Source organism: Chrysochloris asiatica, unplaced genomic scaffold, assembly GCF_000296735.1.
Source record: "Chrysochloris asiatica unplaced genomic scaffold, ChrAsi1.0 scaffold00130, whole genome shotgun sequence".
Lineage (NCBI taxonomy): Eukaryota > Metazoa > Chordata > Mammalia > Afrosoricida > Chrysochloridae > Chrysochloris > Chrysochloris asiatica.
In genome coordinates, this window is record NW_006408648.1 from 1018942 (window position 1) to 1040774 (window position 21833).

Sequence of the window (21833 nt, forward strand, 5' to 3'; positions counted from 1 at the left end):
CAAAGAATCAAAGTCTCTTACAGCTTGAGTGCAGCAAACTAAAATGTTCTTTCAGCACAAAGCAGCACTAGAAAAAGTTAACAGTTATAGATGGGAGCGGGCTAGTTTTGCTGTGGCTGCTCCATCAATAACAGACGGACATTAGACGGCATCCATCCCAGGGCACAATTCAACTACAGACTAGAATGCGTCACACTCTTGGCCGTTAAGTGTCCTTTTGTCTTTTGAATATTTTTAGTTTGAACGAAGTGGATTTTTAAAAAGTTTTAATCAGGTCACATAAGTTGGATGCTTAAATAACATCATGATGAGGTATGAAAACTCTGAATTTCCCTAAGATTCAGCAGGATTTCCCAGAGATGTATAATTACTTGTCAGGGGCAACTTCCAAATAGTTCATACTTTGGGGTTATGATGAATTCTAAACGAGGACAAGTCTAGAAAGCTTTAAAGGGTATGCTCTCAAGCAGAAGTGAGCAATTTTTCCTTCAGAATTCATTTTGAACAGCACATACATCAAGAAAAAATCTTCTTTGACGGTGTGTCCCAACATTGAGTCAAGATGGCCAGCTAGCACCGAGAAGTCCTACTGAACTCAGTTGCAGTTCTCTTGGCAATTAAGCTTATTTTTCATTCCATTCCAAACACAAATGTGGATCACCGAACACAGTACTGGAAGCGCCATTTGCAGGTATAGATTGCAGTCATCACTAAATCAGCCAGAAGATGGAGACTGTTGTTATTTTATTGGGAAGAAGGGGGCAGTTCTAGTGGGAAATGAAATAAAATGAGAGGAAATGTGGCTATAAGAAGAAGATCAGTCTCCTTATTTGGGTTAAGAGGTCATACTGAGAAGATGGTTACTAGTTTGAGATGCTACATTAAAGGGATCATATATGTAGCATTAACTACATTAGAATCAAGCTGCACTTGGCTAAGAAAAATAACTTTAAAAGTGTTTATTATCCCGCATTCATAGAAGGAAAAGCACCTGGGGTGAACTCCAATTAATGAGGACCTTGATCAGGACCATAAAGCCTGAAACATTTGTTTAATGCAGAAACACAGCCTCTAGTCACACTGGCTGAGTTTAGGGAGACTGGAGTTTTTGTTTTAAACTTCTCAACTGAATTACAGGATATAGTTTTGATTACTAAGGATTTTAAATCTTCATCCCAGCATTAGAATGGAACCACTTCTAAATCCTAAGACACATAAGACCAAAGAGAAGCAACAGCAATACATATTAATATGTGCCCCACTCTTTTCTGCTCTAGAGGAATCTGCAAACCAGTATCATATTAAAGAGTCAAAGTGTTAATTCTTCAGCATTCCTGACAACTAGAAAGCACATTCACTGAAGGCTGAAGGTGAGGGAGTCGATGGTTTAGTTATCTGTGAAGAATGGCGCCAATAGAAGAAAAAAAATCATTCCATTCTCAGAGGGTAATGCAAATTTGGCTAGAAAAAGCCACCAGGTGATCCACGGGTTCACTGTGGAAGAACTCATGAAAAGTACTCTGAAGTAAACACAACAGGTCTAAACATCTCCTTTGTTGCAAGTTATTGTGTGAAATTCAAGGTAAAGGCTGTGTCTCATCTTTTATTGTCAGTATTTTTCCCACTTTTAAGGGAATGAGGAGTCCTCTCTTTTCCCCCACAAAAAAAGGGAACCACATTAATACACGAATATATTCCCAAGACTCTTATATAAGTGCAGATCTCCAAAGCCTAGGGATTTTCCATAAGAGAGTGGGCCGTCCTGGTTACCCTTGTATTAGAAGGCTTTCCACCACAGAGAGCCAGAGGTTTTCCAGATGTGTGTAAGAGAGCAGGTGCGCAAGGCAAGCAAATGAGCGCAAACAGTATTATGGAAAACATTTGAGAAGTTAGCTCCATGAGGACTGTGGGCTCCACAAAAGGACTTGACTGGGTAGCCTGGTCTGACACAGGAATACGGAAGCAGAGTATTGCTTCAAAGCTGGAAACCTTCCATAGGAGCCTCACACTGCTGGAAGATGTACTGCTGCTGATTAAGGTCAACCTGGGGTGCAATGCTGCTGTCCTCATCTTCAGTCCCGAAGTAATGCTCAATGAGATCAAAGGCCTTCTGGTAGATCTCCTGGTTTTCATGACTCTGTAAGAACTCAATTTTATCCAGGCCTAGAATGAAAAATAAGGTATTAATCTGTTGGAAATTCCAATGAGATAATATTTTGCTATGTCTTCTTCCTTGAAGTAAAAAAATGTTCTCTAATTTTTTTTTTTTAAATAGTAACACAGAAATTATTGCTGGGACTGTACCTGAAGACTTCTATTGCAAACTGACATATTCACCATATACAAGCAATATTCAGTCCCCAGAAATAGTAGTTAGTAGTGTTCTTATTGGACGGTTGTTGTTACGTTCCAATAGATACATTATTGTTGTTAAGTGCCATCCAGTCAGTTCCAACTCATAGCAACCCTGTATAAGATTTCCAAGCAGCAGCTGGTGGGTTTGATCTACAGACTTTGTGGTTCAAACTGACCTTGCAGTCCAGCGCATTATCCTGCAGCACCACACCAGGCCTCCTACATCTATCTCTATGATTACAGATAGAGATACAGATATATGCCACCTCCCCCGTCTCCCCAATATATTCCTATATGGTAAAAACTCTATCTTACCATAAGCTTCTTCAATCAAAGCACAGTAAGGATTAATACCAGTGCCATTTCTTTTGGCTTCTTGTTCTCCAAGCCTCAGGATATTTTCCAAGCCATTTAGGGCAACCTGTACAATCTTAGAGTCCATGACTGTGAGGAGATCACAGAGCGGCTTGATACAACCCAGTTCTACAAGGTACCTAAATTAATGCAAAGAAAAATTTAGTCAAAGCCTTTAAAAAATGTTTTAACTTGTGGAGGGGAGGGGATCATCCCCAAACCAATTCTCTGTCACCATGTCCATTCCTATTTCTTGCCACAATTTTTGGACTCCAAGAAACTAGAAAACTCTCCTACTTTGAATGCAAGTAATTCATCAAAATAGTATAGTTCTGATTAATTTCCATTTTGGTGTTTTGTTAATGATGGAAAATTTAAAAATATATACAAAATTTAAAAGTACAGGCAACAAACTCCTATTCAGTTGCTGTGATTCTCAATTTTCAATTGTATTTGAGGTGTACCACTGCACACACTCCTCACCCCAGGATCGTGCTGATGTAAATGTCACTCATTTTATCTCTAAATGATGAGGATTCTTTTAAAACACACACAGATGTACATACACACATACAACGCAACCACTTTCAAAATCATTTTTACACTTGCAGACAATTATCTATAATACCAAGCATCTGGCATTATGCAAATTTCAGTGACTCAAATACCCACCACCTCTTAATCTGTCCACCATAAACTCTCAGTTTTGTTTTGCAATTTACACGTGGCAACAAGCTGGTTTTATCCTATAGTTTGGATTTTGAATGGTGTCATTTAACATAATTTTCTGTCACTTGAATTTCCTAATAATTGGTAGACAAAGTCAGAGAGTTCATCATATTTGAATCAGTTTTGGAAAGACTGCTTCACAACAGTGTTCCGTTATTTTCTCGCAGTAGCAAAATGAGAATATTCTAATCCTAACATTTCTTAGGATCACCTGAAATACTTCTGAAAATAAAAATTCCACTTCACTAATTATATGGTTATCACCTAGATTTATCTTATATAAAAGGGCAAAATAAATCTGGATTCTTTCCCCTTTTATTTATCAGTTTTCAAAAGAAACCTCAACAAGCTCCAAAGATAACCAACATTTTTTTTGTTTTATAACTGCCTTTTAAAATAAGGTACTACAGGCAAGTGTTCCATGTTTAATTAAATTTGTCTTTAAAAGTATTTTCTGAACGTGAACTTCACATTTAGTTTTCATTAACTAAAATCAGATTAAGTATTAACCCTCCCTCCCAAAAGAAGTCTAAACAAAAAGAGAAAGGAGTCAATAGGAAAAATAAGTTTAGTTTTCATACCCAGTAGTGAAGAATTTTATTTTACTTCGAGTTTAAACTCTTAAATCTATTATAAACATTTAATGTCACAAATTTGCTTTCTCTATACCACCATCTGAAGGTCTGCTAGGCTCATAAAAAACACAACCTCAATGTCATACTGAAAGTATGATTTTATCTTTCTATTTAGTAGTAGGTTCCTCTGACATCTCTGGGCTACAACGTAACAGGTAGCCAACTGCTGATAACAAGTGTCTGCTGGAACTATAAAAAGTTGCCTGAAAATATTAAACAAGTATTAGCTAAAGGTCAAGTTGTTGTATGTATATACCTTAACTTTCCTATAAATGCCTGAGGATCTCAAAACTGTCGTTTGGAAAACTGTTACCTTACACTAGCCATCAAGGCTAACTGACCAATCTAACAGAAAGACACTGCCAGTTAACGTTTTTTGGGTAAAGAAGTTTAGTCTCTAAGAATGCATTATCTGGGAAGTCACTGAGTCAATTTTCTGAAATTATATTAATGTCTCAAGCTTGAAAAGGCTGATCTGACAAGATAATTTTATACCTAGGAGACCCATTGAGAAAGTTAAGAAGAAACTGCACAGAGACTGATAATCAACTTCATCATTATAAATAGCTATGCTCAATAGTAAAAAGAGGCAGTAATTCTACTATTCACTAACAGAGTTTCTGATTTAAGACACCACAGTATTTTAGAGTGTTGAAGAGCAAAAATGTCAGTTTGAGGACTCAGGTGCACCTGACCCAAGCCATAGTTATTTTCAATAACCTCATATGCATGTGAAAGCTGGACAGTGAATAAGGAAGACCATACAAGAATTGGATGTTTTTGAGTTATAGTGTTGGAGGAGAATTTTGAAAGTGCCATGGGCTGCAAAAAGAACCAGTAGATTCGTTTTAGAAGAAATACAGCCAGAGTGCTCCTTGGAGGCCAAGATGGCCAAACTTCATCTATCATACTTCGGACATGTTGTCAGGAGGGATCAGCTGCTGGAGAAGGATATCATGTTTGCTAAGGTGCAGGGTCAGAGGAAAAGAGTTAGACCCCCAACAAGATGGACTGGCCAAGTGGCAGCATGTATGGACTCAAGCGTGGCAACAGTAGTGAGGTTGGCTCAGGATCCGGCAGTGTTTCGTTCTGCTGGGCATAAGGTCACTATGAGTCCATACTAACTTGATGGCACCTAACAACAACAAGTATTTTAGAAATATTTTTTTGAAATTTTTAAGAAGGTGAAACTTCAGAACCAAAAGTATGTGTTATTGTTGTTAAGTACCATGGAGTAGATTCTGACTCAAAGTGACCCTACACAGGGTTTCCGAGGCTGTAAATCTTTATGGGAGCAGAAAGCCTCATCTTTCTCCTGCGGAATGGCTGGTAATTTCGAACTGCAGACCTTGAGGTTTGCAGCCAATTTGTAACCACTATGCTACCAGAGCTACTTATAAGTATGTGTAGTTCATATCAATTTTTAAAATATATGATAGTAAATTTAAGGGCCAATAGTAATTATATATCTGAATGTGAACACAAACTTAAAAATAATGAAAGTATAATGATTATTACTTAAGACCACTGCCACAGGTGGAAACATACTTAGAATCACACACCAAATCAAACGAAACCCATTGCTATCAAATCCATTTCGGTTCACAGGGAGCCTATAGAAGCTCCCGTATATTCCTTAGAGAGCCTCTGTTTTGATTAGACCTTGCTCTCGGGATCATATTGGTAAATCCAGACTCATCACCTGATTATTATTAATTTCATAAAATCATCTTAAAGACTGTTGAGCAGAACAATGATTTTGGCACTCATCCCGTTGCAAGCTTACTGACACCAAGGTGTTCACTTAAAATGAGAATGCCCAACCATGTGAGATCCCAACTTTAGAAGCTACAGCATTAATGGTAATTCTATAGTTTTCTTCCAACAGTTTCTGGTCTTCAACCAGTTCCTGCATTCATCAAGGATGACAGTCTTTAAACTTGTTGCAACATCTCAGTGATTTAACATGTCCATCTGAGCTTTGCTGAAATTGTGTTATCAGCCCTGACCTCAAAGGTATTTTTTTTCACAGCACAGAAAGTATTTGATTTTTCTAACACCCTAATAACATTAACATGTATTACTAAAAGAATATATCTGTAGTAGTGTTTACTGATCAGAGACATGTTTAAAAACATCTAGTTTGGAATAAACCTCATGCATGTATAAACTGAAATACTAGTAGCAATACTTTTTGACTTACCCTCATATATCATATTCCTATGGGAAACGGATTCCTGTTTAAATTTATGTCTTTTCTAGGAATTAAAATTTAAAAGCTGCTGGCAAGGGGGCCTCTAAAGTTTCAAGCCAATACATACCTCTCCTTAACTGAATACCATGGGACTTGCCCACTACTTGTCTGTCATTTTTTTGTACTGTGATGGCTTGTGTGTTTCTGTGATGCTGGAAGCTATGCCACCGGTACTTTAAATATCAGCAGGGTATACTATGTTGGACAGGTCAGCGGAGTTTCTAGACTAATAAGACAAACAAGGAAGGAGGAAGGGTGTACTACTTCTGTATGTTTGTTGTTGCTTGTTGTTAAAAGTGCCACGGAGTCTGTTTCAATTCATAGCGACCCTGTATAAGGTTTCAAGGAGTGGCTGGTGGGTTTGAACCACTGATTTTGCAGTTAACAGCCCAGTGCTTATCCTACAGCACCACAGGAGTCCTGTGGCACACTGTCAGATAGCACCAGAACACTGTCAGATAATAGTGGCAGAAGATGAGCCAAAGTACAACTGGGGAAAAGTTGCCACCTCAAAGTATAGTTAACCATGATAATATGAATGGAGTAGAACTTTCAGGACCTTCACTTGCTGATGGGGCACAACTAAAATTGAGGAGAAACAGCTGCAAACATCCACTGAAAATAGCAACAAGACATGTAAATAGCAACGAGGAATGTATAAAGTATGAATCTAGGAAAATTGGAAGTTTTCAAAAATGAAACGGAATGCATAAGCAGTAATATCCTAGGCATTAGTGAGTGAAAGTGGGCTGTTATTGACCATTTTAAATCTGACAATCTATGGTTACTATGCCAGGAATGACAAATTGAAGAGGAATGGCATCCATTCATTCTGTAAAACAACATTCAAGATCTATCTTGAATCATAATGCTGTCTGTGATAGGTAGGATAAGATCCACTTGCCTATAAGGACATCATGCTTGGTACAGTGGAGGGTCAGAGAAAAAGAGGAAGACCTCCTCCCCCAACAAGATGGATTGGTACAGTGGCGGCACCAATGGGCACAAGCAATAAAATGATTCTGAGTCAGGATGGCGCACAACTGGGTAGTGTTTTGTCCTGTTGTGCATAAGGTGGCTATGGGAAGTAACCAATTCAAGGGCAACTACAACAGCAACACAGCATTTGCTACACTGAATTTGGTACTGTATTCTAAGACATACCACTGTTTTTTTGTGTGTGTCTGGTTCAATTCTATTACTAAGACATCGAAACCAGAAATAGAGTTAGTTATTACAGTGAAAACATAAGGATTCCATAAGTAGCTTTGTAAAATACCTAGATGTTTCTGAACGAAAAGATCTAGAGTAGAATTTCCATGGCCTCAAACCTCAACTATGCCTTAGTTCTTACAAAAGTAAATACTTTTTAATCTGAGTCAAATTATGAAATGGAGAAAACATCTTCTAGAAGGCTAGATTGAATCTTTTTATTTATAAGATCCTGTCTCACTCATCTCATCTGCAAATGGAGTTGATATTTCATTCTATGTAATATTTGGGGTAAGAGGGGGGCATTTGTATAAGGTATAGTTGAAACACCACCTGGTTAGTACTTACTTGATCTGTTCAGCCGATCCTCCAGACGTTGCATTTGTGATGGCCCAAGCGGCTTCTTTCCTTGTCCGAAACTCAGCAGTTTGTAATATACTAATGAGGGCTGGGAAAATGTTGGCACCTATAACAGTCTGAAATTAAAGTAAAATTTAAATGGTTTAAATTTTTTTACAAGGTTTGTAAAAACTGTTTGTGATACTAACTATAACTTTCAGCATAGCTTCACGAATGACACCTTTGCCCATTTAAAATAAAAAAAAAGTTCTCATTATCCCTAAATTGTTTGGTTCTACCTTTATACCACCCTCCCTAGAGTTAGTGACCTTGTAAAGAAAATTTAGTTCCCAAAGGTTTGTGAAAAACTGAAGCCATCTAAAAGAGGTTCATTGGAAAATACATATTTTACTTGGCAAGAACAAAGCCAAATTGTAAGTTCAGAAAAACATTTTAAAAATAAAAGACACTATTACTTGGATCTTAGCATACGATCAAATGTTAGCAGCAAAGGGGGAAACCTAAGAGCAACATTACATATTAAAAGACCGGTAAGTTTTTTTAAAAAGTAAGAAGTAGACTATAAAACAAGACAACAACCTTGAAAATTAGGGGTCTTCAAGCAACAGTGGAAAAAATGCTTTAAAGATTTATAATCCATAGAATAGTAAAAAAAAAATTATATTACTGAAAAAATTTTATTTATCAATAAAATATATAAGGGCTATATATACCATTACCTGTATCTGTGCCCTATTTCCAGCTGTGATATTAGATATTGTCCAACATGCTTCTTTCTTGATAGATTCCTTTGGGCTACTCAGCAAATGCAATAAACTTTGCAGAGCTGAGCAATTCAAAATTACCTGAAAAAGATAAGAATTTTGCTCTGGTAGCGTAGTGGTTACGAATCGGGCTGCGAACCTTAAGGTCAGCGGTTTGAAACTACCAGCCGCTCCGCGGGAGAAAGATGAGGCTTTCTACTCCCGTAAAGATTTACACCCTTGGAAACCCTGCACAGGGTCGCTATGGGTCGGACCCGACTCGATGGCACTTAACAACAACAACAACAACACTGATCCAAATATAAACAAGCTTGTTAGAAAAAAATTTAGGCAAAGCAATAATTTAAAACCTCTACTTGAAGTTTTAAAAAAAAACAAAATATTACATGTAGAAAAGAGGGTTTGCTGCTATAAAGAGTAAGTTTCTAATATTATCAAACTAATTTCATTTTACTGTTAAGACTGTACTTTATAAAGCGCAATAAAGAATGTTAGTAAATAGAAAAGAATTACTTTATCAATGTCTTTTGGATAGATAAATCTATCTAAGGGTCAGAAAATCAAAACTGGTCTGAGATTTTAACTCTTCACCTGGCAACAATAAATCAACATATACTTAGGAAGTACTTTCCAAATGTTTAATGAAATACACCAGGTATTTTGTAAGATTGCTGTTGTTGTCGGGTACAGTTGTGTTGGTTCAGACTCATAGTGTCTTTATGCTATGAGAACAAAACACTGCCTGGTCCTGCATGCACCATCCCCACAACAATTGCTACATTTGAACCAACTGTTGCTGCCACTGTGTCAATCCATTTCACTGAGAATCTTCACTAATCCTTCACTTTACCAAGCATGATGCCCTTCTCCAGAGACAGTTCCCTTCTGATTGAAGAAACGAAGTCTCACCACCCTGGCTTTTAAGAATCATTCTGATTGCACCTCTACCAACACAAATCTGTTTTTCTTCTGGCAACCCATGATAGTTTTACTATTCTTCTCCAATACCACAATTCAAATGCATCGATTCTTCTGTGCACTGCCTTAGTCACTGTCCAACTTTCACATGCATATGGTGGTGTGCTGTTGAGTCGGTTCCAACTCACAGCAACCCTGTACATGGTTCCTGAGGCTGTAAATCTTTACGGGAGCAAAAAGCCTTATCTTTCTCCTGCGGAACAGCAGGTAGTTTTGAACTGCTGACCTTGAGGTTAGCAGCCCAATTTGTAATCTCTATGCTACCAAGAGCTCCTTGAAGCTACTAAAAATATCATGACTTTGGTCAGTTGTACTTTAGTCCTCAAACTGATTATTTTTGTTGTTGAATACTTTAAAGAAGTCTTGTGCAGCAGATCTGAATAATACAACACGTCCTTTGATGTCTAGACTGCTGATTCCATTGAGTGTTGATTGCGGGTCCAAGCAAAATAAGTCTTTGACAACTTCAATCTTTTCTCCATTTATCATAATGTTATTTATTGGTCCAGTGGTGAGAGTTTTTGTTTTCTTTACATTAAGGTACAATTCATACTGACAGCTACAGTCTTTGATCTTCATCACTAAGTATTTTATGTCTTCATTTTCAGCAAGCAAGGTTGTGTCATATTATTATCACAGGTTGTTAATGAGTCTTCCTCCAACCTTGATGCCATGCCCTTCCTTTACATAATTCAGCTTACAGAATGAATAAAGTACGGTGAATAACCCTGGAATGTACGCCTTTCCTTATTTTAAACCATTCAGTATTCCCTTGTTCTTTTCTAACAATTGTCTCTCGGTCTATGTACAATGTTCACATTGTCTATAGCTTGTCATGATCTATAGAATTGAAAACCTTTGCGTAGTCAATAAAGCACAGGTAAACAAACATCTTTCTGGTATTCTCTGCTTTCAGCCAAGATGCATCTGATGTCAGCAGTGATATCCTTTGCTCCGTGTCCTTATCTGAATCTGGCTTGAACCTATGACAGTTCCCTGTCAATGTGTTGTTACAGCCATTTAAAAATTATCTTAAGCAAAATTTTACTTGTAGGTGATATTAATTATTTTGTTTTATGATTTCCGTATTCTTTTGGGTCATGGAATGGGCACAAATATCTCTCTCTTCCAGTCAGTTGGCCTGGTAGTTGTCTTCCAAATTTCTTGCCATAAATGAAATAGAGCCTCCAGTGCTGCATCAGTTTATTAAAATATTTCAATTTGTATTCTGTCAATTCCTGGAGCTTTGTTTTTCACCAATGCCTTCAGTGCAACTTGGACTTCTTCCCTCAGTACCAATGGCTCTTGATTATATGCTACATCTTGACCATTTCCTTTTGGTACAGTGATTCTGTATATTCCCTCCCATCTTCTTTTGATACCTCCTGCATCATTCAACATTTTGCCTGTGGAATCCTTCACTATTGCAAGTTGAGGCTTGAATTTTTTCTTTATTTCTTTCAACTTAAGAAATGCTAAGCGTGTACTTCCTTTTTGGTTTTCTAACTCCAAGTCTTTGCACAGTTCTTTATAATACCTGACTTTGTCTTCTCAAGCTATCCTTTGAAAATTTGTTAAGCCCCTTTACCTCCTCGTTTCTTCCATTCACTCTAGCTTCTCTATGCCCAAGAGCAACATTTATAGTCTCTTCTGACATCTGTTTTGGTCTTGTCTTTGTTTCTTGTCTTTTCAATGACCTTTTGTTTTCTTTCTGTATGATGTTCTTGATGTCATTCCACAGCTCTTCTGGTTTTCAGTCATTAGTGTCTAATGCATCAAACCTGCTCTCTAAATTTAGATGCTCTCTAAATCTAGATGATCTCTAAATTCAGGTGGGATATGTTCAAGGTTATACTTTGGCTCTTGTGGACGTATTTTTATTTTCCTCAGCTTTTGCCTGAACTTGCATATCAGCAATTGATGGTCGTTTCCACAGTTTGCCCATGGCCTGGTTTGGGCTAATGATGTGGTAGGGTTTATCCACTATCTCTTCCCACAGATGTAGTCAATTTGATTCCTGTGTATTCTATTTGGTAAGGTCCACGTGTATAGTCACTTTTCATATTGTTCAAAAAAGGTATATACAGTGAAGAAATCATTGGTCTTGCAAAGTTCTATCATGCAATTGCCAGCATCATTTCTATCACCAAGGCCATATTTCTAACTACTGATCCTTTCTTTAATTCCAGCCTTTGCATTCCAATTACCAGTAATTATCAATGTATCTTGATTGCATGTTCGATCAATTTTAGACTGAAGAAGTAGGTATAATTCATTGTCTTCACATTTGGCCTTGTCACTGTTGTGTACATTTGAATGTTGGTGGTATTAAGTGGTCTTCCTTGTGCAGGCGTATGGATATCATCCTATCACAGCACAGCACTGATTCTGAAATGCTTTTTTCTGACGATTAATATTCCTCCTTCACTTGTCGCTCTAAGCATAGTAAACCATTACAGTCATGATTTGAAATAGCCATTATCAGTCCATTTCAGCTTACTAGTGACTAGTATACTGATCTTTATGTATTCCATTTCATTTTGACAACATTTAATTTTCCTAGATTCATACTTTGTATATTCCATGGATGTTTGCAGCTGTTTCTCTTAATTCTGAAATGAAGGTTCTGAAAGCTTTAATCCATTCACATCATTATGGTAAACTCTACTTTAAGAAGGCACCGCTTCCTAAGTCTTATTTTTTGTGTCATACAATCTGAGGGGCTCATCTTCCAACACTGTATCTGAAAATGTTCCACTATTCTTCATAAGGATTTCATTGGTTAAAAGTTCACAAGTAGTATGCCTCACCTTCTTCCTAGTCTGGAAACTTCACTGAAACCTGTCCACTATAGGTAATGTTGCTGGTATTTCAAATTCCAGTGGCATAACTTCCAACATCACAGCAACACACAAGTCAACCAAAGAAAGACAAATTTAAGATGAATGGTGGGTTTGTTAGGATAGAAAGATAAAAAGGATAGGATCCCAGTTTACACAAATAAGAGATAAAAGGCAAATACACTTAGAAGATACCTACTCTATTAGAAAATAAAACCACAAAGTTCCAATGATAAAAACATATGGTGGACTCAAAAGTCTATCAGTACAAAAAGAACACGTCTGTTCTAGAAAAAACTATGCTGCTGTTTTTAAGTGCTGTCTAGTCAGTTCCCACTCATAGCAAACCTATTTAGAGTTTCCGAGGAGTGGCTGGTAGGTTGTAACTGCCAACACTGTGGTTCACACTGACCTTGGGGTGCAGTGCTAATCCTACAGTGCCAGACCAGGAGTCCAGAAACATCTAGAGGAATTTATAAAAATTTGTTTTCAACTAGATAACCCAACCATCAGACACTGGAAAAAGAAAGGATTTCTTTTTATCACGTAATTTATTTATTTTTAACAAATGCCTACAGTTGTTTCTATTTGAACAGTGAATAATGAAGACTGTATAAGAATTAATGCATTTGAGTTATGGTATTGGAGGAGAATATTAAAAGCACCATGGACTGCCAAAAGAACAAACAGACCTGTGTTGGAAGTACAGCCAGAGTGCTCCTTAGATGCAAGGATGGCCAGACTTTGTCTTTCATATTCAGACATATTGTCAAGAGTGACCACTCACTGGTAAATGATACCATGTTTGGTAAAATGGAGGGTAAGAGAAAAGAGGAACACATCCTAACGAGACGAATTAGCACAGTGATGGCAGCGATGGGCTCAGGCATAACGACGACTGTGAGGTTGGCCCAGGACCAGGCAGTGGTCCTTCTGTTGTGCATAGGGTTGCTATGAATAGATACCAACTCGATGGCACCTAACAACAACAGTTGCTTCACAGAAGTCCTGGTTTGGTGTTATAGGGTAAGGTCAGTTTGAACCACAAGGTTAGCAATTCAAATTTGCCAGCCACTCCTTGAAAACCAACTCAACAGCCCTTAACAACAGCAACAAAGCTGTTTCTATAGGCATTTATATTTAAAAAATAAGTGTATGATAAAAGTAAATTCTTTCTTCTTCCAATGACTGATGGCTGGGTAATCTAGTTGAAACTCATTTTGTAAAATTAAGTTTTCATCTCAGTCCCTAAAATAAATTTTCAAGTGATTTAAAAAGTAGTTTTAAAAAAAATAAACCACAAGGCTTAGAAGATAATGTAACAGCTGATCTAAAAATGATGAACGTGCCAAGCATAAAACCCAAGAAATTATACTGAGACAATTAAAATGTATCCAAATAAGTTTGTGCACATCAAAAATCTTAAGAAAATTAATGTGCATACCATGTATCTGCAAATACATCCTTACTATGAAATTTCATCTGACACTAATATTTTAATATAAAGTTACTTCATGAGCAATTAAAGGTAGGTAAATTAAAATGAAGTCATTTTTTGCGTATTAAAACAGAGAAAAGATAAGTTTAAAATGTCATTAAATAGACACAAAACACAAAGCAGACCTCCTGCCATCTAGTTGATTAAGACTCATAACGACCCTGTAAGACACATCTCCGTAGAGTGTCTGCACAGGAACCAGATTTTAAAGGATCTTCACACATTCAAAGACAACGAAACCCAAAACCAAACACCTTGCTGAGGAGCTGTTTCCAACTTATAGGGCCCCAACAATACAGAAAAGTGTTCCATAGGGTTTCCTTGGCTGAACTCTACAGAACCAGACATGTTTTTCCTAAGAGCAACTGATGGGTCGAGACTATTGATTTTTCTGTTACCAGTCAAGTGTTTAACCACTATACTATGAAGGCACCTTCAAAGGCAACAAAAAGATCAAGCATTACTCTAGTGATATGAGAATGGTAAAAGAAACAACTATGCAATAGCAGGGATGGGTACAGATGGGATAACAGGACTTATCAGTATCTTAAAAGAAAGGAGGAGGAGAGAATAGAATCAAGCTGATGACCAAATTCTGGCCTAGAGAACTGTTGGTGCCATTCACTAAGATGTTGTTGTTATGCACCGTGTAGTTCGTTCCAACTCATAGTGACCCTGTACAGGGTTTCCAAGGCTGTAAATCTTTACGGGAGCAGAAAGCCTCATCTTTCTCCCGCGGAACAGATGGTAGTTTCAAACTGCTGACCCTGAGGTTAGCAGCACGATTCGTAACCACTACGTAAGGGGGTGGGGGTAGGGGTGGGAAGCAGAGGTTCAGACATGCAAGGAAAAATAATTCTCTTCATGGCATGATTAATTTAAAGTAAATATTAAAGTTGGGAGTTTTTGTACATAAGTAGGCCTCTTACCCAGAGAAGCAGTGACACCAGAAATGAAGGGAAAGATGATGACATGGAGAGATGGAACAGCTGGGGATTCTGGACTCAGGGAGGGCAAGGGGGCTGTGTGTTGGTGCCCGGGACAGGGGGGTGGTAGGTTTGCGGGGTATAAATACCCTTTGGTTGATTCTGTGTATTCCTTCCATCTTCTCTTGATACTTTCTGCATCATTCAATAATTTGCCCAGAGAATCTTTCAAAAAAGAAAGTCAAGGCTTGAATTTTTTCTTTAGTTCCCCCAGCTTGAGAAATGCTGCGTGTGTTCTTCCTTTTTGGTGTTCTGATTCCACATCTTTGCACATTTTGTTGTAATATTTGGCTTTATCTTCTCGAGCTGATCTTTGAAATTTTGTTTAGCTCTTGGATCTCCTCATTTCTTCCATTTGCTTTAGCAACTCTATGCTGGAGAGCAAATTTCAGTGACTCTTCTGACATCCATTTTGACCTTTTCCTTCTTTCTTCTTAAATGATTTTTTGCTTTCTTCATGTATGATGTTCTTGATGTCATGCCATAACTCTCTGGTCTTAGGTCTTAAGTGTTTAATGTATCAAATCTGTTCTTCAGATGATCTCTAAATTCAGGTGGGATATATTCAAGGTCATATTTTGGCTTTCATGAACTTTTCATTTTCTTCAGCTTCAGTTTGAATTTGCATATGAGTAACTGATGGTCTGTTCCACAGTCTGCCCCGGCCTTGTTTTCACTGATGATATGGAGCTTTTCCATTGTCTCTTTCCACAGATGTAGTCAATTTGACTTTTATGTATTCCATCTAGCGAGGTCCATGTGTATAGTTGTCTCTTATGCTGTCTAAAGAAGGTATTTGAAATACACAAATCATTGCTTTTGCAGAATTCTATCATGTTCTCCAGCATCATTTCTATCACCAAGGCCAGGAATACACAGTCACTGTACCAAAAGGAATGGTTAATGTTCAACCATTTCAAGAGGTAGCATATGATCATATGATCAAGAGCCAATGATACTGAAGGAGGAAGTCCAAGGTGCATTGAAGGAATTGGCAAAGAACAAGACACCAGGAATTGATGGAATAAAAACTAAAATCTTTCAAGAAAGTTAGGCGGCAGAGGAGGCACTCACTCATCTATGCCAAGAAATTTGGAAGACAACTATCTGGCTAACTGATTGGAAGAGATCCATATTTGTGCCCATTCCAAAGAGAGGTGACCCAAAGGAATGCAGAAATGATCGGATAATCTCTTTGATATCCCCTGTGAGTGAAATTTTGCTAAAGATAATACAGAAACAGCTATAATCATACATTGACAGAGAACTTCCAGTGGTTCAAGCCAGACTCAGAAGAGGCCATAGAACGAGGGATATCATTGCTGATGTCGATGGATCTTGGCTGAAAGTAGAAAATATCAGAAAGATGTATACCTATGCTTTATTGACTACACAAAGGCTTTGGATTGTGTGGATCATGACAAGCTATGGACAACACTTAATTGTGCTCATGAAGAATATGTACCTGGACCAAGAGGCAGCTGTTCGAACAGAACATGGGAACACTGAATGGTTTAAAATTACGGAAGGTGTGCAACAAGACTGTATTCTTTCACCATACTTATTCAACCTGTATGCTGAGAAAATAATGCGAGAAAATGGGTTCTATGAAGAAAAACTTGGCATTAGGATTGGAGGAAGACTCATTAACAACCTGCAATATGCAGATGATACAACCTTGCTTGCTGTAAGTGAAGAGGACTTACAACATTTACTGATGAAGATCAAGGAGCACAGCCTTCGGTATGGATTACATCTCAATGTAAAGAAAACAAAAATCCTCACCACTAGACCAATAAGCAACATTCTTATCAACAGAGAAAAGATTGAAGTTGTCAAGGACTTCATTCTTATTGGATCAACTATCAACATTCACAGAAGCAGCAGTCAAGAAATCAAACGATGTACTGCATTAGGCAAATCTGCTGCACAAGACCTTTTTAAAGTGTTAAAGAGCAAAGACGTCAACTTGAGGACTAAGGTGCGCCTGACCCAAGCCATGGTATTTTCAATAACTTCATATGCATGTGAAAGCTGGACAGTCAATAAGGAAGACAGTACAAGAATTGATGCTTTTGAGTTATGGTGTTGGAGAAGAATAATGAAAGTGCCATGAGCTGCCAAAAGAACCAACAGATCCATTTTGGAAGAAGTGCAACCAGAGTGCTCCTTAGAAGCCAAGATGGCCAAACTTCGCCTCTCATATTTTGGACATATTGTTAGAAGGGACCAGTCGCTGGAGAAGGATGTCATATTTGATAGGGTGGAGAGTCACAGAAAAAGAGGAAGACCCCTAATGAGATGGATTGTCTAGCATCGATGGACTCAAGCGTGGCAACAGTAGTGAGACTGGCCCAGGATCAGGCAGTGTTTTGTTCTGCTGTGCATACGGTCGCTATGGGTCGGTACCAACTCAATGGCACCTAACAACAACAAAACCCTTTGGTTATTTGGAGATGCATGGAGGGGATTGTAATCATTGCAATAAAATGAAATAACATAGGATGAATGTAAAGCTAATGTAAACTATCACATAATTCACAATAAAAACTTAAAAAACATCTATGTGAGATCACAACAATGTTGTTGCTGTTAAGTGCTGTTATATCAGTTCCGAACCGTGGTGACCCTGTATAAGGTTTCTGAGAAGCGGATGGTGAGCTTGAACCACCAACCATGTGGTTCAAATGACTTTGCAGTCCAGCACATTATCTGTATTTACCCTAAATTAAAAATGAGAACATTAGGGAACTAAATCAATGTAAACTGAATGGAAATAATGAGAATGCTGACACAAAGTGAAAACTGTTTAACTACTGTCACTGAGCAATACATAATGTTCTAAGTGCCACTGAGTCAGTTGCAACTCATGACAACTTGGTATAGGGTTTCCAAGAAGCATCTGGTGGGTTTAAATAGTTGACCTTGTGGTTAGCAGTCAAGTGTTTACCTTACAGTGCCACACCAGGACTCCAACATATACAAAGTGATAAAAAGAAAGCTAATTTGCTATGTAAACTTTTACCAAAAACATAGTAAAATCTTCCTGTCTCCCACTTCCACCCCTCCACCTCCCCTCCCCCCCCCAAAAAAAAAGCCACACATCACAAGTAACTCCAAATTACTAAAAGCGATAGACTGAGACAGAGATACTAAGCAGAGATACTAAGGGTGGTACTGGGAGTAGTTATACAAAAGGACTTTCAAATGGACAAATGGAATTAAAAGATAATAGAATCTTAGTGACGCCTGTCAAATACGGTACCACTTTTAACAATAATGAAACAAAAAGTACATGACAATTCACCCTAACAATATATAGTTAAATATTATAATAGAAGCATGATGATAGGGTTCAATATACCATTTTTGAAGGAAAGAAATTACCATTCATACCTGTGTCTGAATATCATCCCCAGTGACAATGTTTCCCACAGCCCGCAAAGCAGGAGAGACCACTTTATAATCATTATGCCTGCAACCATAAAAAGGAATTATATTCTAACAGTTCTATCCTTAGCCTTTTTTCCTTAAAACTAGAAAAAATTAATGTGATAGGATTTTAGCAGAATAAGACCTTATGGCGTTTATTAAGGGAATCCTATCATTCTGATAATGGAGCTCTGAAGTAGCGGGTTATGCGTTAGGCTGCTAACCACATGGTCAGCAGTTCAAATCCACCAGCTACTCCATGGGAGAAAGAAGAGGCTTTCTGTTCTTATAAAGATTACAGCCTTGGAAATCCTATATAGGACTGCTATGAGCTGGAACCAATCCAATGGCACACCACCACAACCACCACCACCATTACCATTCTGATGCAATATCAGGCATGCCCTAGAAGAGCTGCCCTTCCCCTTATTCAGTATATTTTTATTTAAAACTATAAACTTTCCTAGTAATCTTTCCCAGGTGTTTCATCACCTGAATTCCAAATTTCCCCCAATCTTTTAATATAGGTTTAATTTCCTAATTACTTGGTCCTACATGGTTACTGAAATAATGGAGAACAATTGTTAACATTTCTGCAATACTTTTACATATTATATAGTTTTCACAGACATGAAAATTATACATTAACAGATCACAAAATTTGAAATGAATATAAAGTTTCATGCTTCAAATCATGAACTCTTTCTACTAACCCTCAGTTGTCTTATTGGGGGCAAAAAAAGTTTTCCGTGAAGCATTTTACATCCTTAAAGACAGATGTGACAAGTGTCTTGATTTCAGACTAAGTAGGATCATTTAACCTTTCATCATGGGTCCTTTCCCCTTTAAAGACTGATGACTCTGTTCAAAATTTTGTCAGTTCCTTCACATTTGATCTCATTAAATATATAATAATCTAGTGACTAAAGAGTACAAAGGATTACTCCCCAGAGTATGAAAGCCATACTTCTAGCTCCTACAGCATCATGCTGCATTCATTGCCATCAGCACTAAATTGCCACAGTCACTCTGTGAACACTATAATCCGAGAGTTTGGTATTTTGCATAAAATACTTCTCTAATCCACTTCACATATCATGTTGGGGGCAAGGTCTTCAAAATTTTATTTGGTTTCTTCATTACTACTTATAAATTTTATTAATTATATAATCAAAGGCATTCCAAAAACCTCTTTTTAAAGCAAACTTAGATTCAATATCTGACACCAATCTAAAACTCTAAATGAGCTATACAAGGAATAACTATTTTTTACAGGCAATATATTAGTTGTTCAGTGGGTGGGTCGATGGTCATCCAAAATGAACTAGAATTGCTTATATTATTCCAAATGTTTTTCTTGAATGATTTTTTAACAGCAGAGAAGAGTGAAGTTCTTTATAAACTTCAGTTAAAATAAAGAAGAAAAAAAAAAGATTTGGACATGAAAACAAATAAATATACAGGAAAAGATAGCAGTCCAAAACACAACAAGTAGAAAACTAATATAATGCTAAAAGAGCAGACCACCCTCCTTAAAGATCTCTTACATAAGTAGCTCCACAAGTCTCCTGCACACTCCTGCATCAATGACTGCTTGAATTTTATCATTGGGCCCATCTGACAAATAAGAGAGGGCCCAGCAGGCATCAGCCAATACATCGGTGTCATTGACAAACAGCAACCAGGAAAGCACATTCAGACAGGGGGAAACCTGTAAGAGAAAAATGACATGTTTTAAGAAAAACAAACAGCATAGAAGCTAAAAGTAAGGGAAGATGGTCAAGAAGGCAGCAACCAGACATATACTTGGTAGCTTATGGGGTAATTAACACTTCTAGAAACCAGGTAGCAAGTGGCTAAGTGGCATTTTCATCTTTGGAAATGTCAGTGACCTCTCAACAGTTTGGTTTAATGAGATAGTCAGAACATGCAAACACATCTCAGGAAGAAAAATTTCAAAAACACCAATTCTCAGAGTGGGATTTCTCTGTAATCAAAGAGATATAAATCAAAGAACTTATACAAGTGCGAGAGTCAGAAAATTCTGTATTTTATTTATACTATTTTTAAATGACAGCTTTTAAGATCAATTGAGGGCTTTATATACAGTGAAATATCCCAAATTAAAACAAAACCAAAGAACTTAAATTTCTCCAGAAACAGATAAAATTCTCTAATTTTAAATTTTATCAAAAGTCATTTCTTTCTGTTCACATCAAAACTGGTTGTACAGAGAACAAACAAGATGGCGGATTGGGTCGAACTGTAGCAAAGAGATCCAACAACAACAACACAGAATACCCAACTAAGCAGCCTAAGGGGATGGTCCCAGAACTCTGAACCACATATAAAGGAATATATAGAAGGTTGGAAGGCTTACAGCTGGGGGATTTTGTGGCAGAAGCAAGAAATCCATTGCTTTCTAGTCCGGGACGCTCAGGTGCTCCAGGAGCCACCATCTTGGGTGAGAACAAGCGGAGGAAGGATCGGAGCTGCCACAGACGCCTGGCAGAATCGCTGAGATAAAGGTATGGACGTTCTTTTCTTTTGGTAGCTGTTCATTGGTCCCTTGATGTCTGAGCACCTCCATTCTGGTGACTTTATGGGTGCCTGAGCTAGTGGACACCCCAGCCCCACCCTCGGAGGGTTCTACTACGCATGCGCACCGATCTCCTCAAAATTTAAAGAGACAGTTTCCAATTAAAACCAAACGGCCACAGCCGGCCCTGAACTGTTTCCAACTAGAAAAAAGGCCTGGAGCAGGACAAGCAGAAAAAGAGGAAATTGGCCAAAAATGAAATCCTACGTTATGTCAAAACGACCAACAGTGGTATCTTGAAATTTCTCATGAAGAAGAGTGTAAAGGAAAGCCCATTTCCTGATCACATCTACCTGGAGGCATTCAAAAAGCATAAAAAATATCAAAATACATACCCATCTAAGTATTAAGTCCACAGAGAACCCCTGAAGATGCCCAAAAAACAGAAGCAGATGACCATATCTGCACATGTCCAGAAACAAGATAAAGTGACTGAGACAAATGAGCTGGAAGTATACCTACACTCCATACTGGAAGATGGGCAGGCTTTGGAAATGCCTGAGAAGGAATTCAGAAAAATGTTTATAAAATGTATCAAAATACTATACAATGGAGTTGAGAAAAATAAGGAAGAAGTTAGGAAAGCACTACAGGAACAATCAAATAAGATAGATAGAGCACTGAAAACAATTCAAAACCTACAGGAAGAGGTCCAAACTATCAATAATAGAATATCAGAAATGGACAATATACTAAAAGGGCAAAGTAGTAGAATTGAAGAGATAGCAGCCAGAACTAGTGAGCTAGAAGATAAATCTCTCAACACTACTAAGATAGAAGAACAAACACAAAAATCAATAAAAAAAAATCTGAAGACAGCCTAAGATTCATGTTGGA

The 21833-nt window shown here is 37.7% G+C and overlaps 1 protein-coding gene across 1 annotated transcript in view; it reads right to left on the reverse strand.

Annotated features, from left to right (window-relative positions):
• Window positions 1–1007: 1007 nt before the first annotated feature.
• The window catches only part of KPNA1 (karyopherin alpha 1 (importin alpha 5)), a 124136-nt gene continuing 103310 nt past the window's right edge, over window positions 1008–21833 (reverse strand). Inside the window, exons 9-14 of the mRNA XM_006869355.1 lie at window positions 19945–20108; window positions 18362–18440; window positions 8619–8744; window positions 7888–8015; window positions 2671–2849; window positions 1008–2163 (exon numbers count right to left, since the gene is read on the reverse strand). Coding sequence (XP_006869417.1) covers window positions 1976–2163; window positions 2671–2849; window positions 7888–8015; window positions 8619–8744; window positions 18362–18440; window positions 19945–20108 — 864 coding nt within the window. The 3' untranslated portion in view covers window positions 1008–1975. The remainder of the gene's footprint in view (window positions 2164–2670; window positions 2850–7887; window positions 8016–8618; window positions 8745–18361; window positions 18441–19944; window positions 20109–21833) is intronic.